Source organism: Agelaius phoeniceus, chromosome 28 (genome assembly GCF_051311805.1).
Source record: "Agelaius phoeniceus isolate bAgePho1 chromosome 28, bAgePho1.hap1, whole genome shotgun sequence".
NCBI lineage: Eukaryota > Metazoa > Chordata > Aves > Passeriformes > Icteridae > Agelaius > Agelaius phoeniceus.
This window is the reverse complement of record NC_135292.1, coordinates 5299546-5327514: the sequence shown is the minus strand read 5'-3', so window position 1 is coordinate 5327514 and position 27969 is coordinate 5299546. Positions and strand designations below refer to the sequence as shown.

General features: G+C 53.0%; 2 protein-coding genes across 2 annotated transcripts in view; both read right to left on the bottom strand.

Annotated features, from left to right (window-relative positions):
- LOC143696047 (uncharacterized) overlaps nt 1-27969 on the bottom strand; it is a 343050-nt gene that overhangs the window by 128844 nt on the left and 186237 nt on the right. The window contains exon 4 of the mRNA XM_077191253.1: nt 26601-26684. Within this exon, the coding sequence (XP_077047368.1) occupies nt 26601-26684 (84 nt within the window). The remainder of the gene's footprint in view (nt 1-26600; nt 26685-27969) is intronic.
- Nucleotides 143-22953, bottom strand: LOC143696029 (serine/threonine-protein kinase pim-3-like). Its single transcript, XM_077191242.1, has 3 exons — nt 22906-22953; nt 22438-22807; nt 143-306 (listed from the first exon to the last, which is right to left on the bottom strand). Exons 1-3 carry the CDS (start codon nt 22951-22953, stop codon nt 143-145), a joined length of 582 nt encoding a protein of 193 aa, XP_077047357.1.

The window sequence follows — 27969 nt, the reverse complement described above, 5'->3', positions numbered from 1 at the left end:
ATCATAAAATACATGCATTTTTCACATGCAGGCAAAGCCAGTGAGGCAGCAGAGCAAGAGAGAGAGCAGAGCCAGCGACACAACAAACGCACCGAGAGCGAGAGAGCAAGTTTGAACAGAGCTTGCAAAGGGCAAAATCAGCTCAGACCAGGTTAGACTGAAGAACAAGGAGCACCAGGCATGGGCTGATGGTCCAGGTAAAAAGTTCCAGCGTGAGGAGGACGACAGAAGCCTTCATCAAAAGAGCACCAGAAGACTGAGGGCCGCCACAGGAGGAACGGACGCAGGCGCTGAAGCCGCACACGGCTGTAAAACCGGGACACAGCTTTATGCAAATGTGAGTATGCTAATGAAGTGCTGTAATTGTGACTTTTGAAATGGAGCTGAAGGCCAAAGGAGACCGAGTGGGTTTTTGCCAGAGAGATCCCCCTCGCTCCCAGCGCTGGATACACAAATCCCTGCTCTGTCTGACTGCAGAGTTTGATTTCCTCGCCCAGTTTGTCCCACTCCCCCTTTCCCTGCCCTCTCCTCCCCTCTCCCAGTCCCATTTATGGGATTTAGGGTAATTTATGGGATTTGAGGTCATTTATGGGATTGGGGTCATTTGGGGGATTTCGGGTCATTTGGGGGATTTGGGTTCTTTGTGTGCCTTTGGGGTTATTTGGGGTTTTTGGGGGGGTATTCAGGGTAAATTTGGGATAATTTGGGGTAATTTTTCACATTGTTGGGTTTTTAGGGCTGTGTGTGTGGGGGATAATTCAGGGCCAATTTTGTGTGGGCTTGGGATCATTTTATGGGATTGGATGGGATTTAAATGGATTTTAATGGGAATTTAGTAGGATTTTAATAGAATTGGATTTTATGGACTTTTAATGGAATTTGGTGGGATTGTAATGGAATTTTATGGGATTTTAATGAGATGTCATGGGATTTTAATAGGATTTTAATGGTGTTTAATGGGAATTGAGTGGAATTTAATTGGATTTTTATGGGATTTTAATGAGATTTCATGGGGGTTTCCCCCAGTCCACAGCTCCCTCCCACCTCAATTTGGGGGTCCCATCCCCCTCTTTCCCGCCGCTCTCCCGACCCTTCCCCATCGTTCCCCCAGTCCCCAATCCCCTCCCCCGTGCTTGGTTTTGGGGGTTCCAGGCCCCTCCTGCTCCCTTTGGGGGTCCCGACCCCCCTTTGGTTGAATTTGGGGTCCCCCCGCCCCCCTTCTCCCCGCGCCCCCCGCTCCCCCCGCGGCCGGGGGGGCTCCCAGCGCCCCCAGTGCCACCAGTGCGGCCCCAGCTGCCCCCGCACGCCCTATCCCCATCGCCGGGGTCACCGCCCCCGCCCCAAATTCCGCTCCTGGACACTGAGAGCCATCAGCGACAAACGCTCTGATTGGCTGGGAATGGCCCCGCGCAGTCTCTGATTGGCCAGCGCTGTGAGAGGCGCTGGGTTCTGCCCGGCACCCGATGAGTCACAGCCGAGCCGGGCGCTGATTCGCTGGAAATCGCCGGGCGGGGCCAGTGCGCCGAGTGTCTGCCCGGCAACGGGATCGTCATCAGCGCCCCGCGCTCTGATTGGCCAGGATCTGTTTCGGGCTGGGGACGGGAGGAACTGGGCACCCCCAGGAGCCCCTCGGGTTTGGGGCTTTCGATCCCCCCTCGGCCCTCGGGGCGGCCCTAGGGCCACCCCAACACCCCCAAAATGGGGAGGGTCCGCGGGGCCCTTTGGAACCCCCAGAAATGGGCGGGGAGCGGCAGGAGCCGCCCCAAAAAGGGATGGAAGGGTCCGGGCCGGGAATGGGGGAGGCTCTGGGGATGGCTCCGGCCCGGATCGGGGCGGGCTGGGATTGAGGGAGGCTCCGTTCAGCGGCCGGGGAGGGGCTGGGCCTGGGGAGGGCTCCGGGATTGTGGGGATGGGGCCATTCCGGGACTGCGGCGGGGCCTCTCCCTGGGATTGGGGTCCGGCATTGGCTCAGGGACCCTCCCCGTTCCTGTTCCGCTTCCCGATCCCGTTCCCGATCCCGATCCCGCCGCTGGCTCCAGGGAATGTCCCTGATCTCAACCCCGACCCCAAACCCGAGGTGAGGTCAAACATTGGGGTCAAACACCCCAAATCCTGGGGTCAACTCCCCCGGACCCCAAATCGTGGGGGTTCAAACACTGGGGGGGGCCAAACACCCCCAGACCCAAACTCTGCGATCTCAACCTCTCCCCCCCACCCCCCAGCCCGAACCCCAAATTTTAGGCCTTAAACCCCCCAAATCCCAGATCCTGGGGTGTCAAACACTCTGCAATTTGCAAATGTTGGGGTTAAATCCCCCTGACCCCAAATGCTGGGGTTTGAAACATTTGGGGTGTCCAACACCCCCTGTTCCCAAAGTCTGGGGTCAAACACCCCCGAATCCCAAATCCTGAGGTGTCAAACATCCCAACCCCCAAAGTTTGGGGTCTAAACCCCCAATCCCCAACTCTAGGGTTTGAAATATCTGGGGTGTCCAACTGCCCTGATCGCAAAGTTTGGGGGTCAAACCCCCTGATCCCCAAATTCTGAGGAAAAAACTCCCAAACCCCAAATACTGGGAACAAAAACCCCCAAATCCCAAAGCCAGGGGTGTCAAACATGCCCAATTCCCAAATTTTGGGGTCAATAATCCCCAAACCCTGAGGTGTCAAAATCCCCTAAACCCCAAATTTTAGGATCAACCCCACCCAACCCCCAAATTTTAGGATCAACCCCCCAATTCCCAACCTTTGGGGTCAAACACCCCCAAACCCTAAATTTTAGTGTCAGCCACCCGCAGTGCCAAAATTTGGGGTTATTTGGGGTTTATTTGGGGAAGGTCCAGGTGCAATGTCTGCAGAGAGACCCTGGGGACAATGCTGGGAAAAACCCCAAAAAACCCTCAGGAGCCCCAAAACCCCTGGGGGCTGGGAAAGGGGATTTAGGGTGGGGATCTGGGGTGGCAGAAGGGGATTTGGGGTGAGGAGATTTGGGGTGGAAAAAGAAGGATTTAGGATTGGAAAAGGAGATTTTGGGGTGAAAGGAGAAGGATTTGGGGTGGGAAAAGGGGATCTGGAGTGGGAAAACAGGGTTTGGGGTGAAAGAAGAAGGATTTGGGAAGGAAAAAGGGGATTTGGGGTGGGAAATTGGGGTGGAAAAGGGAGATTTTGGGATGGGAAAAGGGATTTGGGCACACACAAAGGATTTGGGGTGGAAAAAGGAGAATTTGGGATGGGAAAAGGAAATTTGGGGTGCACAAAGAAGGATTTGGGGTCAAAAAAAAGGAGATTTGGGGTGAAGAGAAATTTTGGGGTTGAAAAAGGGAGGATTTGGGGTAAAATGAGGATTTGGGATAAAAAAAGGAGGATTTGCGCAGAGCTGAGCTTACCTGGGGGAGTGGGGGCACGTGGGGAGTTTGGGGTAGGGTCAGGACTGGTTTTTTGGGAAGTTTTCTGGGATTTTGGGGTGTTTCTATGGGATTTTGGGGTGCTTCTATGGGATTTTGTGGCAGCTTAAAGGCATTTGAGGTGATTTAGGTATTCAGGGGAAGTTTTGAATAATGTTGGGGTCTTTCTGAGGGATTTTGGGGTGTTTCTATGGGATTTTGGGGTGGTTTGGAGGGATTTGGGGTGTTTGGGGGCAGTTTTTGGGCATTTGGGGGCATGTTTGAGGCATTTTTTGGGATTTTTGGGGTACTTCAGGCCCGTTGTTTTGGGTTTGGGGGTGTTTTGGTGTGGTTTGGGGTGTTGTGGGTCCCTTTTTGGCGCAGGAGATCTTCCTGGCGCTGCTCTGGGTGATGCTGAAGCCCTGCAGGGCCTCGCGGGCGGCGCCCGCCTGCACCTCGGGCTCCAAGTGCACCCAGGCGATGTCGCGGGGCCCGGGCACCAGGGCAGCTCCTGAACCCCGGGAACCTGGGCTGGGAACGGGGCCAGGAGAGCCCCAGACACCCGGGAGTGTTCCACAGACACCCGGGAGTGTTCCCCAGGCACCCAGGAGTGTTCCCCAGACACCCGGGAGTGTTCCCCAGGCACCCGGGAGTGTTCCCTAGACACGCGGGAATGTTCCACAGACACCCGGGAATGTTCCCCAGACACCTGGGAATATTCTCCCCCAAAAATCCAGAAATGTTCCCCCCCAAATGGAGAAATGTTCCCCAAAAAATCCAGAAAGGTTCTCAAAAGAACTCCTGAAACTTTTCCCCCAAAAATCCTGAAACATTCCCAAAGAAATCCAGAAATGTTCCTCCAAAAATCCTGGAACATTCCCAAAAAATGAGGAAATTTCCCCAGAAAATCCAGAAACATTCCTCCCCAAACTATACAAAACCAACCCCATTCTCCATGCAGAAACTTTCCCAAAAACTCCAGAAACATTCCCAAAAATCCAGAAATTTCCTCCCAAAAAAATACAGAAGACCCCCACAAAAAATTCAGAAATTCCTCTCTATAAGTCCTGAATTTCCTCCCCCCAAACCCTGCTCTTTCCCAAAACTCCAGACATTCCCCCAAAATCCCGATCCTTTCCCCAGACAATCCAGCCCCAAGCCCCCCTCACCCCTCTTGCCCCCCAAGCCCCAGAATCCCCCAATGCCCAAAGGGCCCGGAATGCCCGGGATGCCCGGGATGCCGGGATTGCCCCAGATCTCCCTGGGTGCAGAGCATGGGGAGCAGCAGCTCCTTGGGCTCCTCAGGGAGCGGGGCAGGAACAGGATGTGCTTCGGGGCTCTGCCCACAGCTGGGGAAACGGGAGAAAAACCCCAACAGCAGCAACAAATCTGCCCCAAACCTGCCCCAAGCAGGCCCCAAATCTGCCCAAAGTCACTCTGGATACACACCAAACCATCTGCCCAAAATCCCACCAAAATCCTCCATGCTTTGACCCAGGGCTGTCTCGTCATTTTTAAGTCTTTTTCACAGTTCCAAGAAATGATATCTCAGCTTGGTGGGAAGCCTCCTCTAAACTGATGGCATTGTGACATCTACTCTCAGCAATCAGATGCAGCCCCAATGATTATTACAGAACCACTCCAACAGTTTGCTGGGTTTAAAGCATCTCTGTGCTGAGGGGATTTTGGAGGAGACAGCTCTTGCATGGTTCATTAGTCTGTTGCCCCCAGACCTTTACTCCTCAGCGCTGTTCCCAAGAGCCTTGTTTTAAATGACGTTCAGGGAATTCTCTCCCACTTAGAGCTTGGGTGGTGGCCAGGCCTTGGCTCTGCCTGGACGGGAATTTGCCAACAGACCCAGATGTTTTCTGCATCAAAACCGGATTTGAGTTGCTTTGACTTGGCCATCTGACCCTCTAGACATGACAGTTGAACTCTTTTTAAAGGCAGCTTGGGAATTATTATCTGGAAATAATGATCCAAGTACCCCCTGAATCGAGGTTTGTCAGCTGTTTGCAGACTCTGGGATGATGGTATATTATTGCAGAGATTGCTATTTACCTCATTCCACCTACGTTGTTAGCTTTGTCTGCTATTTGAAATGTTCCTGATTGTTGTATCCAAATTCTTCCTAATTGCTGTAAGTTTCTTGTCCACTGCATGTATCATTTTACTGTGATGGTGCTTCCTACTCATAACAAAAGACATGCATCTCATTCTTAAAAAACAAAAACGAAGAGGAATGAACGCCTTAAGAACGTTCAAATAATGCAATATGAACATGAGACATTTGGACAAGGAATCATTTTGAATAATGCAATATTTACATGAGGAATTTGGAAACAAGATCATCCCATCTAAATCCCAATGGAGTGTTCCACAGTGCAGCCTGATTGATTCATTCCCTTCAGGAGAAGATGTGCCTGTGTTTCATCAGCAGCAGCTCAAAGCAGTCACCTGTTCATTCCATCAGATACTGATCAGCTCTGAAGAAATGAGGCCCAGTGCAGAGAGAAATAACCTCATCCCCTTGCAGCCTTTGTGGCCAGAGCAGGAGCAGGAGGAGGCCTGGCCAGACACGGCTGTGTCTGGGCACTGACAGAGGCAATTTGCCAGCAAAGCCTCCTGGCATCCTCATGGTACAGAGCTCCTACGAACCTTCTCCAGTTATTCCCTGTTCCAGCTGCCAGGGGACATTCAGTGGTGTCAAAGATCAACATTTCCAGCTCAAAGACATTCTCACACTTCTCAACTCATTGGAAACAATGGTCATTTCTTTCCATTTCCCTAAGAGACATTGGACATTATTCTTTTGTCTTCTCATGCTGCAAAACCCTGTGTCAATGACTTGATGGAAGTTGGTAAGTTTTGTGGATTGTAAGTGGTCTTTTATCTCTCTTATCCCATATCTAACAGATAACCAGTGATAACCTTGATGAGATAATGCCCTGACAAGAGTGAGCTGTTTCAGCATCAGAACATAGGAGCCTTTTTTAAATGAATGAGAAGGGGGAGATGTCACAGGCAGGTGGGATAATGATAAAAGAAAGGCCTTATGAAATCAGGCCTTGTTCTGCCATATTAACAGCTGGCCAGCCGTCTCTTCTGAGTGCAGCTAAGCAGTTACAAGTTCCCATGGGAAGCTCTTGTGAGAATGAGACTTTGTGAACAATCTGTTCTGAGGGTGAAAAACAAATGCACCTGCAACAACAAGGGATTTGTCCGTGAGAATCAGTGAAGAGAACAGGTAAACAATACAACAGAGAGATTTGATGCACAAGTAAAATCTATTTTATTAACCAATATTAGAATAACCTGCAAGAAATCTACGAACTAACTAAAGTTGCACATGAGGTCTGTCAAACTGTGTAAAATGAGTTGTGTGAAAAAGAGTAAAGAGTTCTTCTCCAGCTCAGCTGTGTCCTCTGGGATTTGAGTTCCCCCCTTCTTTGGGGCTTTGGGTTCCTGCTTCTTTGAGGCTTTGGTTTTCTTCTTCTCTGGGATTTTGGTTTCCTTCTTCTCTGGGATTTTGGTTTCCTTCTTCTCTGGGATTTTGGTTTCTTTCCTCTCTGGTGCTTTGGTTTCTTTCTTCTCTGGGTCTTTCTTTTCCTTCTTCTCTGGGACCTTGGCTTCCTTCTTCTGTGGTTGTTTGCTTTTCCCCTTCTCTGGTTTTGGGGGTGCTTCCCCACAGAGACACCCTTCTTTTCCTTCTTCTGCCTCTCTTCCTCCTTCCCCCTCTCTCCCTCCTCTAAGGCTTTTGCCTCCTCCTCAAGCTTTTGAGCCGGCTGCTTCAGCTCCCTTGTGCAGACAAAACAGAAACCATGGCTGAGAGTCCCCACCAGAAACTTGGGCTCCCCAGTCCTGGCTGGCCCTGCACTTCATTCCTTGACCCTGAGGCCATTCTCGAGAATTCTCCTCAACCCACAGGGGCTGGGAACATCCCAAGGGAGGGCATTGGTGGAAGGGGACCTCCAGGCCCAGCCAAACCTCAGCTTTGCCATCAGAGGCTCTTGACTGTGCCAGCTCCCTCTGAAGGCACAGCCAGACCCCTCCAGGCCCTGCCCAAGGCTGATCCAGCAGCTCTCTGTGCTGCTGCCTGAAAACGCCCTTTGTCTCTTGGCTTCCCAGTTTAGAGCAGAGCACAGATTGCTGACATCTGCTCATCTCCCCTACAGTTCTTACTCAGCTCATTCAGCCCCCTTCCCCCTGGGCATGGCTGAAGCATGATTTTCAAGAGTTCAGATTTCAGCTGAGGCTTAGAAGCAATTCCCATTGATCAGGATGTAAGTTAGACAGGCAGACCATAGGTTAATGATTGTGAGATGCTTAAGCTGGAGCTGATTGTTCTATTGTTTACCATTAGGAGCTTCTTTCTAGAAGGAAGTGGAGTCAGTGAAGTGTTATAAGAACATCTTGAAACCAGGAGAACAATGGTTTAGCACCTGGGCTTGATGTCAATCAGTCACTAAGCAGGGGACCTTGGATGGTGCCAGAGGGTCACAGAGACCTGATGAAGACATTCCTGACTTCATCCCTTAAGACCACGGACCCAATTCGAGACCATGGACCCAATTCAAGGGAGGAATTGCACAGGTGTGAAGGACCAATGAGCTCATTCGAATACAGAGCAGGGATGGGAGGTGCTGGGCTTGTGCAGATGTATTGTATGTAAGATCTTGGGCAATAAAGAGAGGGCAAAGAACCTTGGGCAGCGCGGTCTCGCCTTTTAGGGACGGCTCTGGTGCCGCCCGCCGGTGTTAATAAACACAGCACTGTCTAACTCTAATTAGTTAGAGAGTCTCTGCCCGTGATCTTGGGCTTTAACGACCCATAGCCTGCTCCTTCACGAGAACAATGCTATCAGTCAGAAAGCAGAGGCTGCAGGAACTCCTCTCCTGCAAGGCAGGCTCTTGTCAGGCAGATTTCCTGCTGGGGCCCAGCTGGGACCAAGCAAACCAGTGCTGGCTGCCATGGAAACCATTGGAAGCAGCCTCGTCCCTCTCCTCCCCATGAAACCAACTCCAGCCTGGCCTGAAGAAGTCCTGATGCACAGGCTGGCTTGGAGCACCTCCACTCCCAGCTCCAGCCTGGGCCTGTGCGTCCTGAGCTGGGCTGCCTTGCTGGAGCTGAGCTTCTCCTGTGCCTGCCCACGGCTGCAGCTGCAGGGGAGCCTAAAGGACAGGAGCTTTTCTGGCTGCTGTCCCAGCACAAGGAGAGCCCTGGCAGATCAGCAGTGCAAGGGCTTCATCTGGGGCAGGAGCAGGGCCCAAAGCAAGGTTTGCTCTGTGCCCCACGCCTGCCCATAGCACAATCCCAGTGCTTTGGTGAAGAAGGGAGATGATGGAGAAGATGCCACTCAACACCATGCGCTTCAAGACCCCTCTAGAGGCAGTGCCAAGGCAAGCCCAGAGCCCAGCTCCCTGCAGGCAGCAGCTGAGCCAGGAGGGCTCAGCACTCAAATAGAGAAGAAGATGTTGTGTCTCAACAGGAGAAGGTCCTTCCTCTCTTGGCAGCCAGGGAGCTCAGAGTGGCCATGCCTGTGTTGCTGCTGCCTTTGCTGTGCAGCACCTCTGAGCTCAGAGTCCTTGGAGCAGGGAAGCCCTGCAGGGACAATAACCCATGGCAGAGCAGGAGCCCATGGAAGGCTGACTCACCTGTCCCTGAGAGGGGCCTGGGAGCCACAGTTGATCTCGGGGGGCTCAGGGAGGAGCTGACATGTGAGGCCTCCCCGGGCACCAGCCCCTCGTAGCTGGGGCCTCCCTCCACGTGGCACAGCTCCGGGACACTGCAGGTGCTGCTGAGGTGGCCAGAGAAGGTGGAGGAGACCTGCTGGCTCTCTCCTGGCTGCAGCACACCTGGCAGGGGCAGGATACTGAAAGCCTGGGGGCAAGACAGGAGAGATTGAGGTGCTGAGCATGGGAATGGATGCAGAAGAGCATCTTGGACCAAAGGGCAGTTGCAGCCAAAGGGGCCTATTCCCCAAACACTGCCAGAATCACCCTCACCTCATCCTGCATCCATGCCACTGACCAGGGCAGGGACCATGGGCAAAATCTTCTCCCACACTCACGGGCCAATGCATTAATTAGTACATGACATGAAAGGGAGCTGTCATGTCTCCTGGCAGTAGAAATTCTCTCTGATGCACAATTTGCCTTTAAAAAGTTTAAAAGCTTCTTGCTTTTAGAAAAGGAGGAGACTCAGAGTGAGAGCTCCTGGAGCTGAGGGAAGGAGTCCAGCCCAGCTCATCTGACTCCTGAGGCTCTTGCCCTCTCTCTCTGATTTAAATGCTGCTTTCTCAAGGTGCTGCAGCAAAAGCTCCTGCCAAAATTTCCAGTGGAGCACCTGAGGAGTTCCAGGGGGAGCAGTGCCCTGCACAGGTGCTGCACAGCGTCCTTGGGCAGCCCTGCAACGTGTCCTGCACAGCCTCTCCAACAAGCAGCTGCTCCAGCAGCCCTTTGTGATGGGCCTGCAGGGATGGGAGGCCCCTCTGTGGCCAGTGCTGAGGGCCCCCAGTGGCACTGGCAGCTCCAGCCCTGCTGGCCACGCTGACAATGGGCAGGGAGACAGATTCCCTCCTGCCTTCTCCGCTCCCAGGGGAGCGCGCGCCACGTCCAGGGAGCACCTGAACCCCTCCGAGCCTCGTGGCAGGTGAGGGTGCTCAGGAGTTGGTGCTGGCACCTGGAAAACAAGCCATTTTCTGTGCTGGGAGGCAGAGACAGCCACTTTGCAAAGTCTCCCTTTGTCAGACAGCTCCCGGGCCAGCAGGGCAGCAGCAGCTCTGGGGGAAAGCAGAGCCCTGCAAACAGGGAGTCTGGCTGCCTTGGGAAGAGGCTCCATGGAGATCAGGATCATCCCAGCTGGCTCTGGGAGGGAAGCTGGAGATCTGACCAGGATGATGCAGGGAAAAGCCTCATCTTACACTGGGAAGGAAACAAGGCACAAAATCCCACACTCAGCACAGGCCTGTAGGATCTGAGTCAGCTTCTCCAAGGAAAACTCTCCTGTTTCTCCCTCCCCCTCAGCCCATGTCCAGCCACTGGCCCTGCTGCCCAGCCCACTGTCAGGGCACAGCACAGCAGGGCAGCAAAAAGGGAGCTCAGCATGAGCAGGACTTGGTGCTGGCAGGCTGGGGAGGAACACAAGCACGGCATGGACAAGAAAATCTACCTCTGCTCCTGAAGAGTGGGGAAAATCCTGCACTTCTTTCAGGGCTGCGACTGGCTCCTCCACATTTCTGACCTTGAAATGCCTCCATTGAGATGCCAAGGAACCCAAACTGCTTCTCTTCCCCTTTGGTGGTTGGGGTTTGATTTTAGGAGGGTAAAGCTCATCTCTGGAAAATAAGATAACCATGAACAGGGACCTGCAGTGGGAGGGAGGGACACCTGCACCAGCAGGAGCTGTTTGTGCCTCCCATCCCTCCTGTCCTTCTCCACAGCAGCCTGGGCCTGTTTTCCCTGGCAGAATCCCTGTCCCTGTGCACCCTGCCAGGAGCAGCTGCACATAAAAAATCCAGGGGGGTCTGAGTGGGGTTTTTTGGGGATTTTTGGGGGGATCTCACCTGTTTTTTGTTTTATTTTTGGGGGTTTCTCCTGGATTTTTTGGAGTGGGTTTGGGATTTATTTGGGTTTTTTTGGGGGGAGGGTCTCACCTGGATTTTTTGGCATTTTTGGGGGATCTCATCTAGATTTTTGGGGAATTTTTTGGGGGGTCTCACCTGGATTTTTTTGGGGGTCTCACTTGTTTTCTGCGATTTTTGGGGGGGTTTCACTGAGATTTTGGGGGAGGTCTCACCTGAATTTTTAAAAATTTTTTGGGGGAGGTGTCTCACCTGGACTTTAGGGTTTTTTGGGGATTTTTTAGGGAGGATCTCACTTGGTTTTTGGGGATTTTTTGGGGAGGATCTCACCTGGATTTTTTGGCATTTTTGGGGGAATCTCACCCAGATTGTTTGAGATTTTTCAGGGGGGTCTGACTGGGATTTTTTGGGATTTTGAGGGGTCTCCCCTGGATTTTTTGGGATATTTTTGGGGTGTCTCACCTGTTTTTTGGGGATATTTTGGGGTCTCAGCAGCCGCAGCTCTGCCGGGCGGGGGCCGGAGCCCTCCGGGGCTGCCGGGGCTGCCGGAGCGACGCGTCCCCGTATTGGATCCCCGAGCCACCCGCTCGGGACCCAGCTCATCCCCGAACACGCCGGTGACAGCGCTGGGGCCGTGAGTGCCCAGGGCCTGCACTGCCACCACAGCTGGGATCTCTGCTGAGCTCTGGGGCTGCACAATCCCACAGGGCTTGGGGCTGGGGTCGAGCACAGCAGAGTCCTCCTTGCATTTCTGGCAGGGACAGAATGAAATGCAGCTTCAGAGGCACCTCTGGAGAAACTTTAGACTCCTTAACATGCACCGCAACAGCAACTTACACACGCGTTTACAACTGCCCAGGACAAAGGTAAAAGGCACAAACAAGATGCAAGAATTGTAGGCTCAGCACTCCCAGGGGATCCTGCAAGGAGGCTGCCAGCACAGGCACTGGTGTCTGTGGATGCAGCAGCTTTTCACAACCCTCTCACATCTCCCACAAGAAAAGCCCCTGAAGACCAGAACATCAACTGTTTCCTCAGGAGCTTCAACTGCCTCCTAAAGTTTACATTTGGGTAGGATCCTGTTCTCAGCAGATCTTTAAGGCTGAATAGAAACCAGCAAGGTCTTATCCAAACCCTTTTTTCCCCTAATAATCTCCTCAATAATATTTGACAGGAGGAGGTGGATGTGATGCCAAACCTGGGGAATGAGCCCGTAGCAGCCAGGAAGGTGGCTGGGATTCCTAATGAGGATCTTCCTCCCATGGGGCACCTTCAGGTGGCACTCACCGTACAGCAGAACTTGGGGGGACACTTGGAGCTCAGGAACGAGACATCTGGGCAGAGAGATGACCCCAGGGCAATCAGAGATCCTGAGAGAATGGAGAACGTTTCCCCCCAGAGATTGTGCAATGGAGCAGAACACATTGGTCACTGTCCAATGCACATTGAACAGCCCTACAGGGATAAATTGCCTTCTACCTCTGCCCACTCCAACACGTCTTGTCAAGGAGGCCCAAACCCTGAGAGGCAGCACCCAGAGGCTGCCCAGTGCCCCAGGCAGAGCCCTTTGCCCCACAGCTGCCTCAGCCCCTCCTGTACCCCAGAAGGCTTGCAAGGACTCCTGGAACAGTCCCAGTGAGCCACGAGCTCTGGGGGAGCCTTCCCAACAAGGATCAGGGCTCCCCAAGGCCCAAGGAACACACAACCCAAGGTCTCAGTACAAATGACTCCCTTCTCTGCCATGGTGCTGCTGCCCTGCCTGAGAACTCAGCTCTTTGCCCCAGCCCTGGAGGGCACGAGACAGCAGCTGCCCCACAGAGGGGCTGATCAGCCCCTGCCAGGCCCTGCAGCTCCCTGGCTCCTGCACTGCACAGCTCCAGGCCCTGCCTGGCCCCAGCTCCACCTGCTTTACAGAATGGCAGCCCAGGCACTGCCTGCATGGCTCTGCCTGGGACAGGGAACAGCCCCAGGGAGCTGCATCCCTCTGGGCATCACACTGACACCCACAGCAGCACAGCAGCATGGAATTCTGCTGCAGCAACAACGACTTTTGGGCTCAGCTCTGACAGCATTAAAGCTCAAAATGGGAAGCAGAGGGAAGGAGAAAATCTGGAGCTGACCTGCCCCACCAAGGGCTGCTTTCCCCTCGTCAGACCTTGCCCTCCCCACTCTTGCTGGGAGCCACTTCCCCCCTGCCATGGGCCCTCATGGACAGAGCCAGACCCTGACTCTCAGCAGCTGCTTGGTGTGGCCCAAACCAGTGCACGGTGCTCACCACCAGCACAACTCCACCTCTTGCAGGAAGAAGGAGAGGAAGCCCTCGGGAAATTTGTTCCCCCTCACGCACCAAAGCCCAGGCCAATCAATGATATCATTGCTGGTGCCTTTAGAAGAGGGCCCAGGCCCGTGCTGGGCTGTGAGCAGGGGTGCTTTTCACCACAGGCTGCTGCCCAAGCACTGCTGTTCTCATGTCCAGCTGGCACAACATGAGGGCATCCAGCAGCACTTCTCCTTGGCACTGCAGCCAGCAAAGCCTGGGCAAGGCAGTGCCTGGGGGAGCCAGGCAAGGGCTGGGACCTGGCTGTGATGATCAGGGTTGCCCCTCCCTTGCCAACACCCTCCAGGTGCACCAGCATTCTCTGGTAGAACTCCATCACCGTGTTGGAGCACAGGGTCACCTGGTGGGAGAGAAGAACAGTCAATTCTCCCTTACAAAAGCTCCTTACCCACGTGTGATATCCTCCAGTTCCTGAGGGAGGATTTGGCCTTAATTCTTCTGCTGCTCCATGTGCAGAGCACAGTCTGAGAGTAACAAAAGCCTTCTGGCAATACCAGATTTGTTAAACACCCCTTGCTATCAGGACACAGGTCAGCTACATTAAAACATTAGACTACAGCTCTATGCACCACTACATTCAAATTAAGGGGCCAATTTCTCATCTGACTACAATGACATCCGTGCAGAGGAAATCTGATTGAACACAATGAGTTCAGCTGCACAGCAGGAACCAGCTCACCTTGCTGTTCATTCAAATCAGCCTGGCCATTTTCTTCTTGATCATCTTCATGGTCCTTCACATCTCCTTCAAGTCTTTGCATGTCCTCTTGAAGCGAAGCCTTCTGTGCTCCATTTCCATCCCGCGCCTTCTGGCCTCTTCTTCAGCTCTCCGGGCCGCTGCTCTCTGCTTCATGGCCGCCCTTCTGGGCCTGAGGCAGAGGAAGAAAGGCAGGAAGAGCAGCTCAGCAGCAGCCCAGTAGGGCCCCTGCTGCACGGCTGCCCAGAGCAGGGGTCCCCAGGCAGGCTCGGGTGGCTCTGGGGTAGCCTGCTCCAGGCCCTCTTTGCCCAGCTCTGCATCCTCATCCCAACTGATCACCACGGGCCGTGGGAAGTGGAAGAGGAGCAGCACCAGCAGGGCAGGGACTGATTTGGACACCATGGTCTGCAGGAGGAGAGAGACAATTTGTGTTGCTTTGCACAAGAGTTGCAAACCCGTGTGTTATTAGGGAATGGCCGCTCCTGCTGTGCCAGAGCGCTCAAGCAGGGCTGAGAATCTGGTGTCAAAGTGCATTCATGTGCTCCATGTTGCATGGGGCACCCGTGTGCAGGAATAGAGAACACCTTCCCTCAGATGGGATCTGCTGTGGCAAGGCCCCTCTGGTTTTCTCCTCCACGCAGCAGTTTGCATGCAGAATGTGGGCAGATGTAACTTGGAGGTCCTCCTGCTCAGCCTTGGGTTCCCCTTGCAGAGCCTCAGCCCCTGCGTTCTGTCAGGGCCCCTGGGCAGGTGGGATATTCCCAGAGGAGAGGGGCCGGCTGTGTCCCCATTGCCCCTGTCCCTTATGTGCCTGTGCTCAGGAGGGCACAGAGAGGATGGGGACTCCTGCCTGCCCCGTGTCCTGTCCGCCTGCCGGGCCTGTCCCAGGGCAGCCGGGCTGTGATTGCTGTGCTGTGTCCCCCTGTCCCTGCTGTCCCTGCTGTCCCTGCTGTCATGGCCCACTGCAGGTTCCACACCTACACAGCCGTGGTGGCTCCTGAGCTCTGCAGGGACCCGAGTGACAGTCTGAGTGGTGGCACTCCTGGTTTTCTTGCATTTGGCATCACGCAGAGCAGAGGCTGGATCACAGCACCAAAGGAGCAGCTGCTGCAGGGGAGGAAAGGAGCCTCTGCATGGCCAAGGGCTGCTGTGGTGCCCCTGTGTCAGGAATTCCCCACAGCTGACACCTGAGTCCAGCATGGACACTCACAGACACAGCGTTTGTTCAGGCATTGCCTTTATTGCATCTTGACAGGGACTGCAGCTGCCTGAGGGAAGTCACCCTCCCGAGACAGGAGGGCAGAGAGTGTAATTTAAATTAACCAATTGTGATTATAGGCATTCATAGCAACAGTCTATATACTGTATATATGAATATTAAACAAGACACAAAATAATTATTGGATCATGAAGATTAAGCAATATTTGCTGGTTTAGATAAAAAGAAAGAATACTTCAGTTTTGGTTAACTGTAATAATTCTTGGTAATTTTGAAGAATTATAAGTTCTATGTAATCTAAAGAAAAGTGCCATTATTTAATTCCTACTTATTATTAAAATATTTATGATCTCTTACAAGAGTAGTAATCCACATTATAGTAATAAAAAGTTTGGAAAATGTTGCTAAAGACAACTATTTTTAAATAAGATATTTTAAATATTTCAAAACTATTTAAGAATCTGAATCAATCTCCAATCATTGGGCCCGATTCCTTCAGATGGTGCTTTCCTCCGAGCAGATGCAAAGCCTCTGCATGGAAAAGGGTTAAAATAGATGCAGTTCCTACAGATCCCGTGAGGAGAGAGAGGGCAGAGGGGCAGGGTGTGTCAGGAGCCCGGAGCCTGTGCCCCGGCGCAGGGCTGTGCTGGGCAGCAAGCGCAGCTCTGTGCGCCGGCTGCTCACAAAGATGTGCGGCTCGCCTTGGCCGGCCCAGAGAGCATCTCCAGCAGGAAGCTTTTCTTCACACAGCCACTGCCTGTGCTCCTCCAAAAGCCTGCCCTGCCTACCTTCAGCATCCTGTTTGTATCCCTATTCATCCCAATCAGCCTGGCCATTTGCTTTTCTATTTCTTTCGTGGCCCGGCGCATTTGCTCCATGTCTTTGAATCTCTTCCTAAGGAGCCGCCTTCTCCGCTCGCTTTCCACCTTCCTCCTTCTGGCCTTTTCCTCAGCTCTCTGGGCCGCTGCTCTCTGCCTCGTGGCTGCCCTTCTGCGCCTGAGCCACCAGCCCAAAAGCAGGAGCAGTGGCTGAGCAATTTGCCAGAGCTGGTGCAGGTAGCGCAAGGCAGCCAGGAGCCAGGGTCCCCAGCCAGGCTCAGCTGGCTCTGGGGGGGCCGCTTTCATCTCCTCTGCACGGGGCTGCCCATCCCCGTGAAATCTGTCCACCACGGAAAGTGGGAACAGGAAGAGAAGCAGCACAAGCCCAGCCAGGACTGCTCTGTGCGCCATGGTCTGCAGGAGGAGAGAGACAAGGCTTTCACTGGGGCTGCCAAGGGAGCTTGTGGGCGCTGAAGTGAGGCCCGGAGGCGCAGGGATGTGAGGGCAGAAGCAGAGGGCCCCGGGCAGCTGGCAGGCAGCAGGGCCTGTGCCAGTGGGCCAGCAGCAGCAGCCCCGTGCCCCGGCCAAGGCGCCAGCCCCAGGGGCTGGCCCTGGGTGCAGGGGGACAATGCAGGCCCGGGTGCGGCGCTTGTGGCCCGGCCCTGGCCCGGCCCAGCCCCGCCACGTGCGCACTCACCGCTTGCCCAGGCTGTGCTGGGCCAGCGTTACCTGCGGGGGCCTTTTCCAGCTGCCCCCATTGTGACACGCTGCCCCTGGTGTCACAGGGGCCAGAGGCATCACAGCCGGGCCAGCCCTGCCCTTGGTGCCCAGCCCAGCTCAGGGGCTCCCAGTGGGCCCAGCAATGAAAGCCCCGGCAGGCAGCAAGTGCAGCCCCTCTGGGAGGGGATGGGCCCCAGGGGTTCCCTCTCAAAGCAGGCAGAAGTCCCCACTGATAAGTTTCGAAAGGGAAAAGGTTATAATCAATAATGTTGAGTAGGATACATAATATCAACTATGAAAACACCTGAGGTGCTTTTCCTAATGGGACTTGTTCTTCTGTCAGTGGGGTTGGGTGATGGTTGCTCAGTTTTTCTTGCTTGACTCTTCCCTGATCCAGTCCATCCAAGACTTCTGTGAAACCTTCCCATTATCAGACAGCAGAAATAAAGAACTGCAGTGAAACCACTTCTAGTCCCCTTCAGATCAAGAAGGTGCAGGGGGATGGTTCTGGCAGAGAATTTGAGCTGCTCTGGACAGAGTCGCACTGCTGTGTTAGCAGGGACTGGCTGCTTGTGGTTTTCTTTGGATGAACAGAATCTTCCTTGTGTCCCCAGTGGACACATGGAGCTCACACCAGCAGTGCCTCTTCCCCGTTCCCTGCCCAGCCAGACCTTCCAGCCCAGCTGAAATGCCCAGCGTGGCCTTTGAGCACAAAGGGATTGCAGAGCCAAAAGCATCTGTGTAGCCACCATGGTGTTCAGCGGCTGCTGCTCGGGGAAGGGCACTGAGAGGAGGCCACTGCTGCTCTTGTCAGAGCGCTGCTGTGCAGGGATGTCCCTCGCCCTGCTCAGTCCCACATCTGCCCATCTTTTGGCCTGCTCTGAGCTCAGGTGGATGCCATCTGCTCCCAGCAGACCCAGCTGCTCCACGGTAGATGCACAGGCATGGAATCCAAAACCTTGAGTATCCCCTGAGTAGCCAGGCATTCAGCTGTTCAGTTTGTCACGGCCCACAGCAGGGGTTAGAACAAGATGGTTTTTCAGATGCCTTGTGACCCAAACCATTCCAGGCTTCTAGGATTTCTCCATGACTGACTTTGGTCCCCTCAAAAGACCTCCTCTCTCCTCTCTTCCCTCCACCTGTGGAGAATGCATTCTGATGCTGCTGCTGCTGTTGGGACAGGTTGGTGGATACTCTTCCTGCCATCCCATGGGTGTAAGCATGACTCCTCTCTGAAGTCTTTGTCCCTGAATCAGTGCCTTCAAAGAACAGTTATCTCCCCTCCTTCCTTATCCATTCAGCACTTGAGCACACACAGCATTTCTCATCGTTTCCACAGAACAGTACAGGTGCCAGTTCCCATCTTGTGGAGCCCTCTGCCATAAATCAGCCTGACAGGTTTATTCTCTACGTAATGGGAAATGATGACAAATGCAGCTGCATAATCTAGTTAGTAACTCTCCATAATGACTGCCTCTGGGGTGATTTATGGGTTTTGTCACATGTGAGCTTTCAGAACTTTAGAGGTTACATTCTTCACACTCTTTTGTTGGAATCTCAGTTTATCAGACTTTACTGCAGCATTAATCACTTGCAGTACAACCCTGGACTTCACAAATGTATCACATCAGCGTGAAAAAGGCAGAGAAAACAAGAACTGTTGTGAATTAATGAGCCGGGTAACACATGTCTCACAACAGCAATGAAATAACCTGTGTTCTTCTTCAAGCCGCAACAGAAAGTCCCAAAGTCTGGTTATTTATTTTTTTTTTTTTCACAAAACACAAGCAGCAGCAAAGAACTGAAACAACACAGCCAGGCTTGAAACCTGAAAGATCTGCAAGGCTGAGTCTATCCTAGTTAATGGTGAAATGATGTGTGAATCTGTCCTAGATGTTCAAATGAAGAAGATTGATTCCCAGTTATAATATGGCTTCTAAGCAAAACACTGGGATTATATAGGAGAAATGCACGTGTCATGAAACAACCAAGAAATCAGAGAGACAGTTCCAAGCTCTACTGTGAAGGTCTGGGAAATGTTCAGAATTACCATCTATGGAGTTTGGTGCAGGATAAACTGGAACAAAAGGCCATCATCACCCAAATTGATTTCCTTTGGGTTGGTTTGTTGGCTTTTTTTGCTTTTGGGTTTTTTTTTGTTTTGTTTTGGGTTTGGGGTTTTTTGTTTCTTTTGCTTTTTGTCAGATAATGTTTTATAATATTCCAAGAAATATGTTGAAAAGGTCAGCATGATCCATCAGACACAAGCAGGGGGCTGGGGTAGATGCAACGTGTTCCTTGCACTGGAGGGTAGACAGAGGCAAGATCTGGTTTGGGGTCAATCACACCTGGATCAGGGAGGTGGCTGAAACCTGGGCTGGCCAAAGCCTTAGAATCACAAAATATCCTGGGCTGGAAAGGACCCCCAAGGATCACCAAGTCCAGCTCCTGGCCCTGCAGAGGACACCTCCCCAAGAATCCCACGCTGTGCCTTGGCATGTGCTGGTGGGCAGGAGCACACAGCTGGCCGTGGCTTTGGGTGCATGGGTAAGATGAGATGGTGAGGAGCATCCCTGCTCCCTGAGCTCCTGGAGAGCTGCAGACACTGATCACTGGTAAGGACAGCACCAGGGCCATGGCCTGGGGCTGGTGATCTGGTGTCTCCTTCCTGCTGCTGCTTTCTGCTACAGATAACAGCCTGGTACCAAGGTCTTGTTGCTGAGGTGATAAACGGCTGGGGAGATTCCCTCCCTGCTCTTGTCTGCACGAGTTCTTATGCTCAGCACCAGGAAGGATTGGGCCAGAATGGAGGCATTTGGGGTCTCAGGGCTGAGGCTGAGACAGACAGGCAGGCAGAGCAGCTCCTCCTGGCTGATGCAAACATTAGCCCTGTGCTGGCCAGGCCAGTGATCCATAGCTATGGGTCCACAGTGATGGTGGTGCTGGGTATTCACTGGGAGAAGAGGAGGTGTAAAATGAAGCTTCTGAAGCTGCTTGGGATCCTGGAAGCTGCTCAGACCCCACTTGACCACAGTGGTTGTTTGGCCAGCTGAAGTGATGGAATTTATTGGGCTGTGCAGGGACAGTTTTCTGTGCAAACATGAAGGACTTTCAGGGGGGATGAAATACGGCCTCATAGTGGAAACAGCTGGGCTGAACACTCTTTATTCCAGCTATGAATCTTTGCCCTTAAGAGCAACAGATTCCACCTTTCATTAAACCAGAACTTCTTGTTGTTGTTGTTGTTATTTTGAGGAATAAAAATGACCTTTCTTGTTTATTTTATTAGCATTTTTAAATCTTTCTAGTTTATTTCATTAGCATTTTAAATCATCTTGTCACCCACTGGATGCATGAAACATGAGATGTTACCAAAGTGTAGCTCACTTCAGACAGGGAGTGCTGATAGTTGGCAGATCTGTACAGGTGTCCTCATCCTGGGTGCATTGGATGTTATCCCATCCAAGCAGGCAGTTTAACACAAGCAGCTATTTCACTAAGCTTAATTAACAACAGAAATAAAAACTATATCTTTAGAACAAAGTTACTTTGACATCTACCATCACTCAGCAAGAGGTTTATTGTTATGGACACATAATATTGGCTTTTTGCAGAGATTAAAATGGATTTTCTATCTGTGGTGTTAAAGTAACTTTGTTATTGTCTTGGTTTGAAAAGCCAGGTGTCTGCTAAGGAAGGCAGGAGCCTCCCCTGGAGTGGAAAATGTAAACCCCTCCCTCGGAATTGTTACAATTTTGAAATTAAGGAGCTTTCAGGCAAAGATATGGGAATAGGAATAACAGTTCTTTTTTAGGAAAAAATAAAAATATAAATGCAGTAGTACAAACAAAAAAAACCCCACAGACAGAGTCAGAACAGGACCTGACACCCTGTGGGTCAGGGTGCTGGCAGCAGTCCCATTCAGTGGTGGCTGCAGCCCTCCTGCAGTGCCAGGTGTGGCTCTGTTGGAGCAGGGATCCTGGAGAAGGGTGGAGTTTTCCTCTGAAGGTCCAGGGCTGCTGTAGATGGGCCTGGGAATCTTCCTTCCTCTGGGAATCCAGTTGGAAAAGGCTGATCCTCTGGGAATCCCATGGAGAAGAAAGACAGCTGCTCCTCTGGGAATCCAGGAGGAAAAGGCTGATCCTCTGGGAATCCCGTGGAGAAGAAAGACAGCTGCTCCTCTGGGAATCCAGCAGGAAAAGGCTGATCCTCTGGGAATGCAGTGGAGAAGAAAGACAGCTGCTGCTCTGGGAATCCAGGAGGAAAAGGCTGCCTACAGTGTTCCAAATCTCAGATTCTATCCAGGTAGGAATGCTTGGCTCCTCCCCCTGGGCGGAGCATCTCCCAATACGATGATGTAATTTAATCAGCCATGCAGTGACACCCAGTGGCACATTACCAGAAGATTAATAATTAATAATCAATGGCCTACTAATGGAACACACCTCCCCACAGGGAGGATTGGTTGTGGAAGAGAGAATCTGCCCAATGAACAGAAGATAACTGCCCCACCACTGACAGATGGCAAACAGAACACACACTTATCTTGCAGTCCAGGACCTGTCCCCACTGGCTGTCCCCATTCTCCAGAGTTCATGGTGTCCAGGGAGGCTGCAGCTGCCGGTGCCAGGAACAAACGAGACGGGTCTGGGTTTCAGAAAGCTCCAGAATCCATTTCTGACCCCCGAAAGACAGGGCAAAGGGAGGGCCGTGAGGTTTTTATAGGGTATCCCAGGGCTGGAGTTTGGGTTTGTGTTGGATCGGCAAAGGAGTGCTCATTATTGGTTAGTTACTTATCGGCCAACTATGCCTACTTCTGCATTCTTGTGGTTATTCTGTTGAAACTATTCTTCATATTTTTGGCAAAAGAGCCTCTCCCCTGTCCTGTTGTTGCATCAAGGGCATAATGTCCTTGCCTTATATGGACACTGACTGCTGACTTCTAGACTTCTCTCCTTCTTGCTTAACCAGGGGTATTATGTCGACGTGACCTTTCTCAGCCAGCCAACTGTCTACAAAGCTCAGCGGGACAAGGCTCCTGTCCATGCTCTCCCACGTTCCACAGTGCCCAGGCCACACCAGGAGTGCTCAGAGCTGCAGCCAAAAGCTTCCTATCGATCCTCTCTTGCAGAGGACACCAGCACAGAGGCACAGGTGCCACCTCCTCCAGCTAAGCCCAGGAGATCCACCTCCTCACCAGCTGCAAGAGCAGGATGCTTATGTGCCAACCGCCCCTCCCAACCCCGTTCTTCCCCTCGTGCCTTGAAGGCGCATCCCCACCTTGAGACACCCAGGGTGGGAAGAAGAGCTGGCCCCGGACGATGTCCTCGTTGCTGTGGAAAGGAAGGTGCCCACAGAGCAGCTCATAGAGCAGGATGCCCAGGGACCAGATGGTGGCTGGCTGGCCATGGTAGCAGCCAAAGAGGATCCACTCCGGTGGGCTGTACTCCAGCGTTCCTATGGGACACGGGCGCAGCTCATCAGGCCCATGCTGCTCCCTCCCTCCCAGCCAGCTCCCGTTCCACAACAGCCAGCCCCTGCCCTGCCAAAAAGCAACCTGGCTGCAGCTGGCTGAAGATGGATTCCCCCTCCTTCCTTCCCTCCTTCCTTCCCTCCCTCTTCCCCCTCTGCCAGCCAAGGGGGGAACTCCACTGCAAAGCTGGGCCCCGGCTTGGGCTCACCTGACATCCGGGTGTAGAACGTGTCCTGGAGGATCGTGCCGCAGCCAAAGTCGATGAGCTTCGCCCAGCCCGTGGCCAGGTCGACGAGGACGTTCTCGGCCTTGATGTGGGGGTGCAGGACGCCGCGGCTGCTGCAGTGCCCCATGGCCTCCAGCACCTGGCGGAACAGCCCCCGCCCCACGGGCTCCGTCAGGAACCGCCACTCGTGCAGGAAGTACCAGAGGTGCTGACAGCGCTGCGGACGCTCCATGAGCAGCGCGAAGCCCTCGGGCACCTCGAACCAGTCCAGGAGCCGCACGACGCCGCGGAAGCCAGGCTGCGACACCATCCACAGCAGCGCCAGCTCCAGGGGCACAAGGGCGCCCTTGCGCTGCGGGGGGACCGCGATGCCGTCAGGAACGAAAGAGAGAAACAAACAAATCACACTCCAAAGTCATTCCTATTAGAGAAGTAACCAAAGAAAACAACGTAGCAATAACGAAGAATGTTGGCTTCTGGCTTCTTTCCTCTTTGCATGAGACCAAGCTTTTCATGGGGAACAATTGCCTCCTCTGACAATTTTGCCAGAGTGGACAGGAGCAGAGCATTTACTTTTCAAGTAGAAAAGGGAAATCGTGTCAGTAATGTCATCTCTTTTCATCCTCTGTTGACACAGTTGCAGGCTGCCAAAAGACATGGTCTGCAGTGTGGAACTTGGGGCCAAGTTTCTTTTTCTGCCAGAGGATGAGGAGGGGAAGTATCCCAGAATCATGGAGTCGTGGCATGGTTTGGCTTGGAAGGGATCTGGAAAATCCCATGGCTGCAACCCCCCTGCTGTGGCTGGGGACCCCTTGCACTGGACCGGCTTGTCTAGAGCTCCATGCAGCCTGGCCTTGAACACTGTCAGGGACGGGACATGCCCACCTTCTCTGGGCAACCTGTTCCAGGAGAGTCTTTTTTCTGAATCCCTTACCTAAACCTAATCTCTCTCCATTTGGATCCATGCTCCCTTGTCCTGTCCTTGCCTGCCCTCGTACAAAGTCCCTGTCCAGCTTTCTTGTGTGTTGCCCTCAGGTACTGGAAGGCCACAGCTGGATCAAGGCTGGGTCTCTTTCCCAGGCTGAAGAAGCCGAGCTGTGTCAGCCTTTCCTTGCAGGAGAGGAGCTGCAGCCCCGGCACCATCTGGGTGTCCCTGCTGGGCCCCTGCTGCAGCGTGTCCACGTCCTTGCCGTCCGTGCCGGGGAGCCCGGCAGAGGCGGAGGCAGCGCTGCAGGTGCAGGGTCAGCGGCGGGGAGGAGACCCGGCCCTGGCAGCGGCTCCGGGAGCAGCGATTGGCGCTGGGCCGCCCGCACTGCAGAGAGCCGGGGCCCTTGTGCCTGCCCTTGTGCCCAGGGCGCCTTTCCCCGCCGCCCGCCCGCCCGCCCGCTCGGGGGAAATGCCCCCTGTGCCGCCCCTCAGGGCCGCCCCTCGCCGCTGCCCCGGGCGCTCCCGGCGCCGCCTGGAGGGGCCCAGGCCTCGGCCTCACCCTGCTCAGCCCAAGGCCTGGAAAAGCAGATTCAAACACCCACCCAGAAAGTGCCCCAGGATGCCAAGGTCAATCTTTTGTCACCAGCACGGCTTTGCTATCAGAGTCTGGACGGGAGTAGAAAATCACCAGGGGAAAAGAGCATGAACAAGTTCTGCCTTGGCACTACCTCAAGCTGTGGGGTACCAGTTGTTGGTTTCACTGGCTCTGGATTGAAGGCACTTGAGACAGTAATTCATGTTCAGACTCAAGTGTTTATTATTTCTTATCTGTAAAACAGCCTCATTACTGGGAGTTCAGCAGCTTTTCATTAGAAGGCACAAAATGGCCCACAATCTCTTGTTCCAAGGTCTTTTAAGACTAAACTATCCAATTAAGAACTGACACCTAGATTATTTTCCCTTTTAACCCAATAACTGATCCCAAAGAGCCTGCAATGTGGAATTTCTGCCCAATTACAAAAAGCCACCCAAACCCATGAAGAAGAAGGAAGAAGCATGAAGAAGAAACCCAGGAAGAAGAAACACAGGAAACACTGTGCCCTCCATTTTGCTTCCATCCACAACATACTAAAAATCCCAAAACCTCAATTTCTCAGAGTCAGAGTGGACCAAAGCCCAAAAACTGGAGGTGATAAGAATGGACTAAAACCACAACCAAGGAATCAGCATCGCCCTGAAATACCTTTCCCCTTACATCAGCCTGGTGCATATTCATAGACCCTCATGCATATCCATAAACTACTTTACATATTCCAGGAATGATTTTACATGGCCCCTCCTTGGGTCTGCCTTTTCAGAGCATGTGTGTTTCTTGGCTGTGGTTTTGGCTCCTTCTCTTTATCACCTCCAGTTTTTGGGCCTTGGTGCACTCTGCCTTCAGACGGGGAGTGCTGATAGCTGGCAGATCTGTACAGGTGTCCTCATCCTGGGTGCATTGGATGTTATCCCATCCAAGCAGGCAGTTTAACACAAGCAGCTATTTCACTGAGCTTAATTAACAACAGAAATAAAAACTATAGAACAAAGTTACTTTAAAAAACAGTCCCAGTCCATATTTGATCCCAGTCCAATTTATCTCAGTCTGTGTGGTCCTGATCCATATGGTCCCAGCCTGTGCAGCCCCAATCCAAAGGATCCCAGCCCATATTTGATCCCAGTCTGTGGGGTCCTGCACACACTCCCTGGGTCTGGAATTCCAGTTCCCAGCAAGGAAAAAATGTTCCTGCCCTTGAACTTCCTTCCTATCCCCTCAACAAATTGCAATAAAATTATAAACAAAGAAAAAATAATTGAAATTAAATAAATTATAATAAAAAAAATCAACACTTCTTTACAATACTCAAACTATGATTTAACTCAAACCAAAAATAAGTATTACTATAATATTACCAATGCATATAAATAAACAAATTATATATCAAGAAATACCTTTTGAAAATTTTAACTCGATGACTAATTTTTTTAGATTAAAAAATCTAAAGAAAATAACAATCAATCTAACACATCTTAGTTAAACAATTCATATTACAAATATACTAAACACAAAACCAAACACCACTATAATTTCTCAGACATTTCAAACAAACAATTAAACTTTAATAACATCCTTAAGTACTCTTGAAAAACTAAAATTATTTTTAAAAAATTAATTATGTGTGGGTGGTTTTATTTCAATATTGGTTTTTGGATTGTTTGGGATAGATGATTTAAAAAATGGGATTTTTATAGGAATTGAATCAGCTGAGAAGGTGGCACTCTGCAAACAGAACTGACAGAAAATAAATGGGACAGAAATCAGTAACTCTGAAAGTTTTATTTGCTATCAAATACATCCCACACACCCAGCCCCACACAATCCCCATCCCATTGCTCCAAATTGAGATCCCACTTCTCCCAATCTCCTTCCAACTCCATCTCACCCTGGTGGCTGTGGAATGGAGAGTTTGGCATGGGACTGAGTTTTTCTGAGGAGGGAACAAGGAATTTTAGGTAGGATTGAGCCTTTTTGGGTTAAAATTCAGTTATTTTCAGTGGAATTAGAGTGGTTTTGAGGTGACAGATCAATCCCTCTTGGCTTTTGGAGTAGAGAGAGATGGAGAAGAGAAAAAAATTCAGGCCAAACCAAAGGAGAAGCAGCCAGGAGTGTTCCCAACATGGATCACAGGGAATGTGAGTGACCAGGGCTGTGCCCAAAGTGCCTCCTCCAGTGGGGGATGGAGCTGCAGCAGCGCACGAAGCTCTTCCCGCACTCGGGGCACTCGCAGGGCTTCCCTTACCGGTGCCTCCGTTGGTGTCGGGTCAAGTGAGAGCTGCTGGAGAAGCTCTTCCCACACTGGGGACACTCGTAGGGCCTCTCCCCTGTGTGGATGCGCTGGTGGGTGACAAGGTGGGAGTTGAGCTTGAATCCCTTCCCACAGTCGGGGCAGCGGAATGGCCTCTCCTCTGTGTGAATCTGATAGTGCAGGAGGAGATTGGAGCTGGTCTGAAACCTCTTCCTGCATTTATCACACTCGTAGGGCCTCTCCCCTGTGTGGATGCGCCGGTGCCTGACGAGGTCAGAGTTGTGCTTGAATCCCTTCCTGCAGTCAGGGCATTGGAAGGGCCTCTCCTCTGTGTGACTCTGATAGTGCTGGAGGAGATGGGAGCTGGTCTGAAACCTCTTCCCACACTCGGAACACTCATAGGGTCTCTCCCCTGTGTGGGTCCTCTGGTGCCTGATCAGGTGGCAGTTCGACCTGAAGCTCTTCCCACACTCCCCGCACGTGTGGGGCTTCTCCCCATCATGGAGCTGCTCATGGAGCACCAGCTCTGAGCTCTGGCTCCATCTCCGGCCGCCTTCCCGGCCCAGGCTGGCTCTTTCCCCCTCACATCCCCACCATCTGCGTTTGCAGCCCCTCCTCGTGCAGCATCTCCGGGGCTTTTCCTCCCCGTTGGCTTCCTGCGCCGTGGAGCCGCTCAAAACGGCCTCTGCCACCAGGTTCTGCCGCGGGCATTTGTCCTCCCTGCTCTCCATGCTCAGCTCCTGCTCTGGGCGAGGAAGGACAAGGACAGCATGGGATTTGCCTCCGTGCCACAGGCAAGGGCATCGAGATCCCCCCAGGCCGTCTCTGGGGACGCACTGCCCCCTCTTGGCTCTCCCCATTTCGGGATGCCGGGGCTCTTTGGGCTCCCGGGCTCCCTTCTCCCCTCATTCTCTGCTCTGGGCTGCAGCGGCTCCAAGGAGTCCCCCCTGCCCCTCTCCAGGCTCTTGAGGCTCCCGCCAATGGCGGCGCTCCCCCCTCTCTGGCCTCCCCACTTTGGCCTCCTGGGGGACACAGGGCTCTGCTCCTCCAGGCTGCCTCTGCCGGCAGCCGCCACCGCCACCCCCCGACGTCCCCCCGAGGGGCCTTTTCCGCTCAGCCTTGGACTTCTTCATTCTCCAAACATCCCCCCAAAAACCCAACCCAGGGACCCCCCGGGATATCCGGGCCGGGCTCCCCCTCCCCGCTCACCTGCGCCATGGGGGGGGGGCGATGATCCCACAGGTGGGGGCTGCGAATTCAGGCACGGATCGAGACCGCGTGGCTCCCTCAGCTCAGCCTTGATCTGCCTTTGTCCCTCCTCTTCCTCTTCCTCCCGCTCCTCCTCTTCCATCCCCCCTCCTCCTCCTCCCCTGTCTTATCCCCACCTCCGTCTCCTCTTCCATCCCGCCTCTTCCATTCCTTCTCCCCCTCCTCCCTTACCCGCCTCCTCCTCCCCCTCCATCCCTGCCCTTCCCTCCCTCCTCCTCCTCCCCCAGCAGCAGCCACACCCTCGGTGCCCCGTTCCCGCAGCCCTCGCAGCCCGCGGCAGCAGCGGCCATGGAGCCGGGCCAGGTCGGCATGGGCAGCGCGGGGCTCTCGGCTGCTCCCAGCCGCTGCGGGCGGGGGGAACCCGGCCCGGGCCAAAGGAGAGGCAAACTGGGCAAACTGGGGGCAGATCACAAAGCTAAGGATGCAGCAGAAAATGGAGCTGAAAGAGTTATGTTAATATTCACTCCAAACGAGG

Coding starts and splice junctions, on each gene's coding strand:
- LOC143696029 (XM_077191242.1), bottom strand. CDS start 22,953: ATGCAAAGAGGAAAGAAGCCAGAAGCCAACATTCTTCGTTATTGCTAC. Junction 22,808..22,905: donor ACATTCTTCGTTATTGCTAC/GTTGTTTTCTTT, acceptor GTCCCCCCGCAG/CGCAAGGGCGCCCTTGTGCC. Junction 307..22,437: donor GTTCTACACCCGGATGTCAG/GTGAGCCCAAGC, acceptor CCGGTTTTACAG/CCGTGTGCGGCTTCAGCGCC.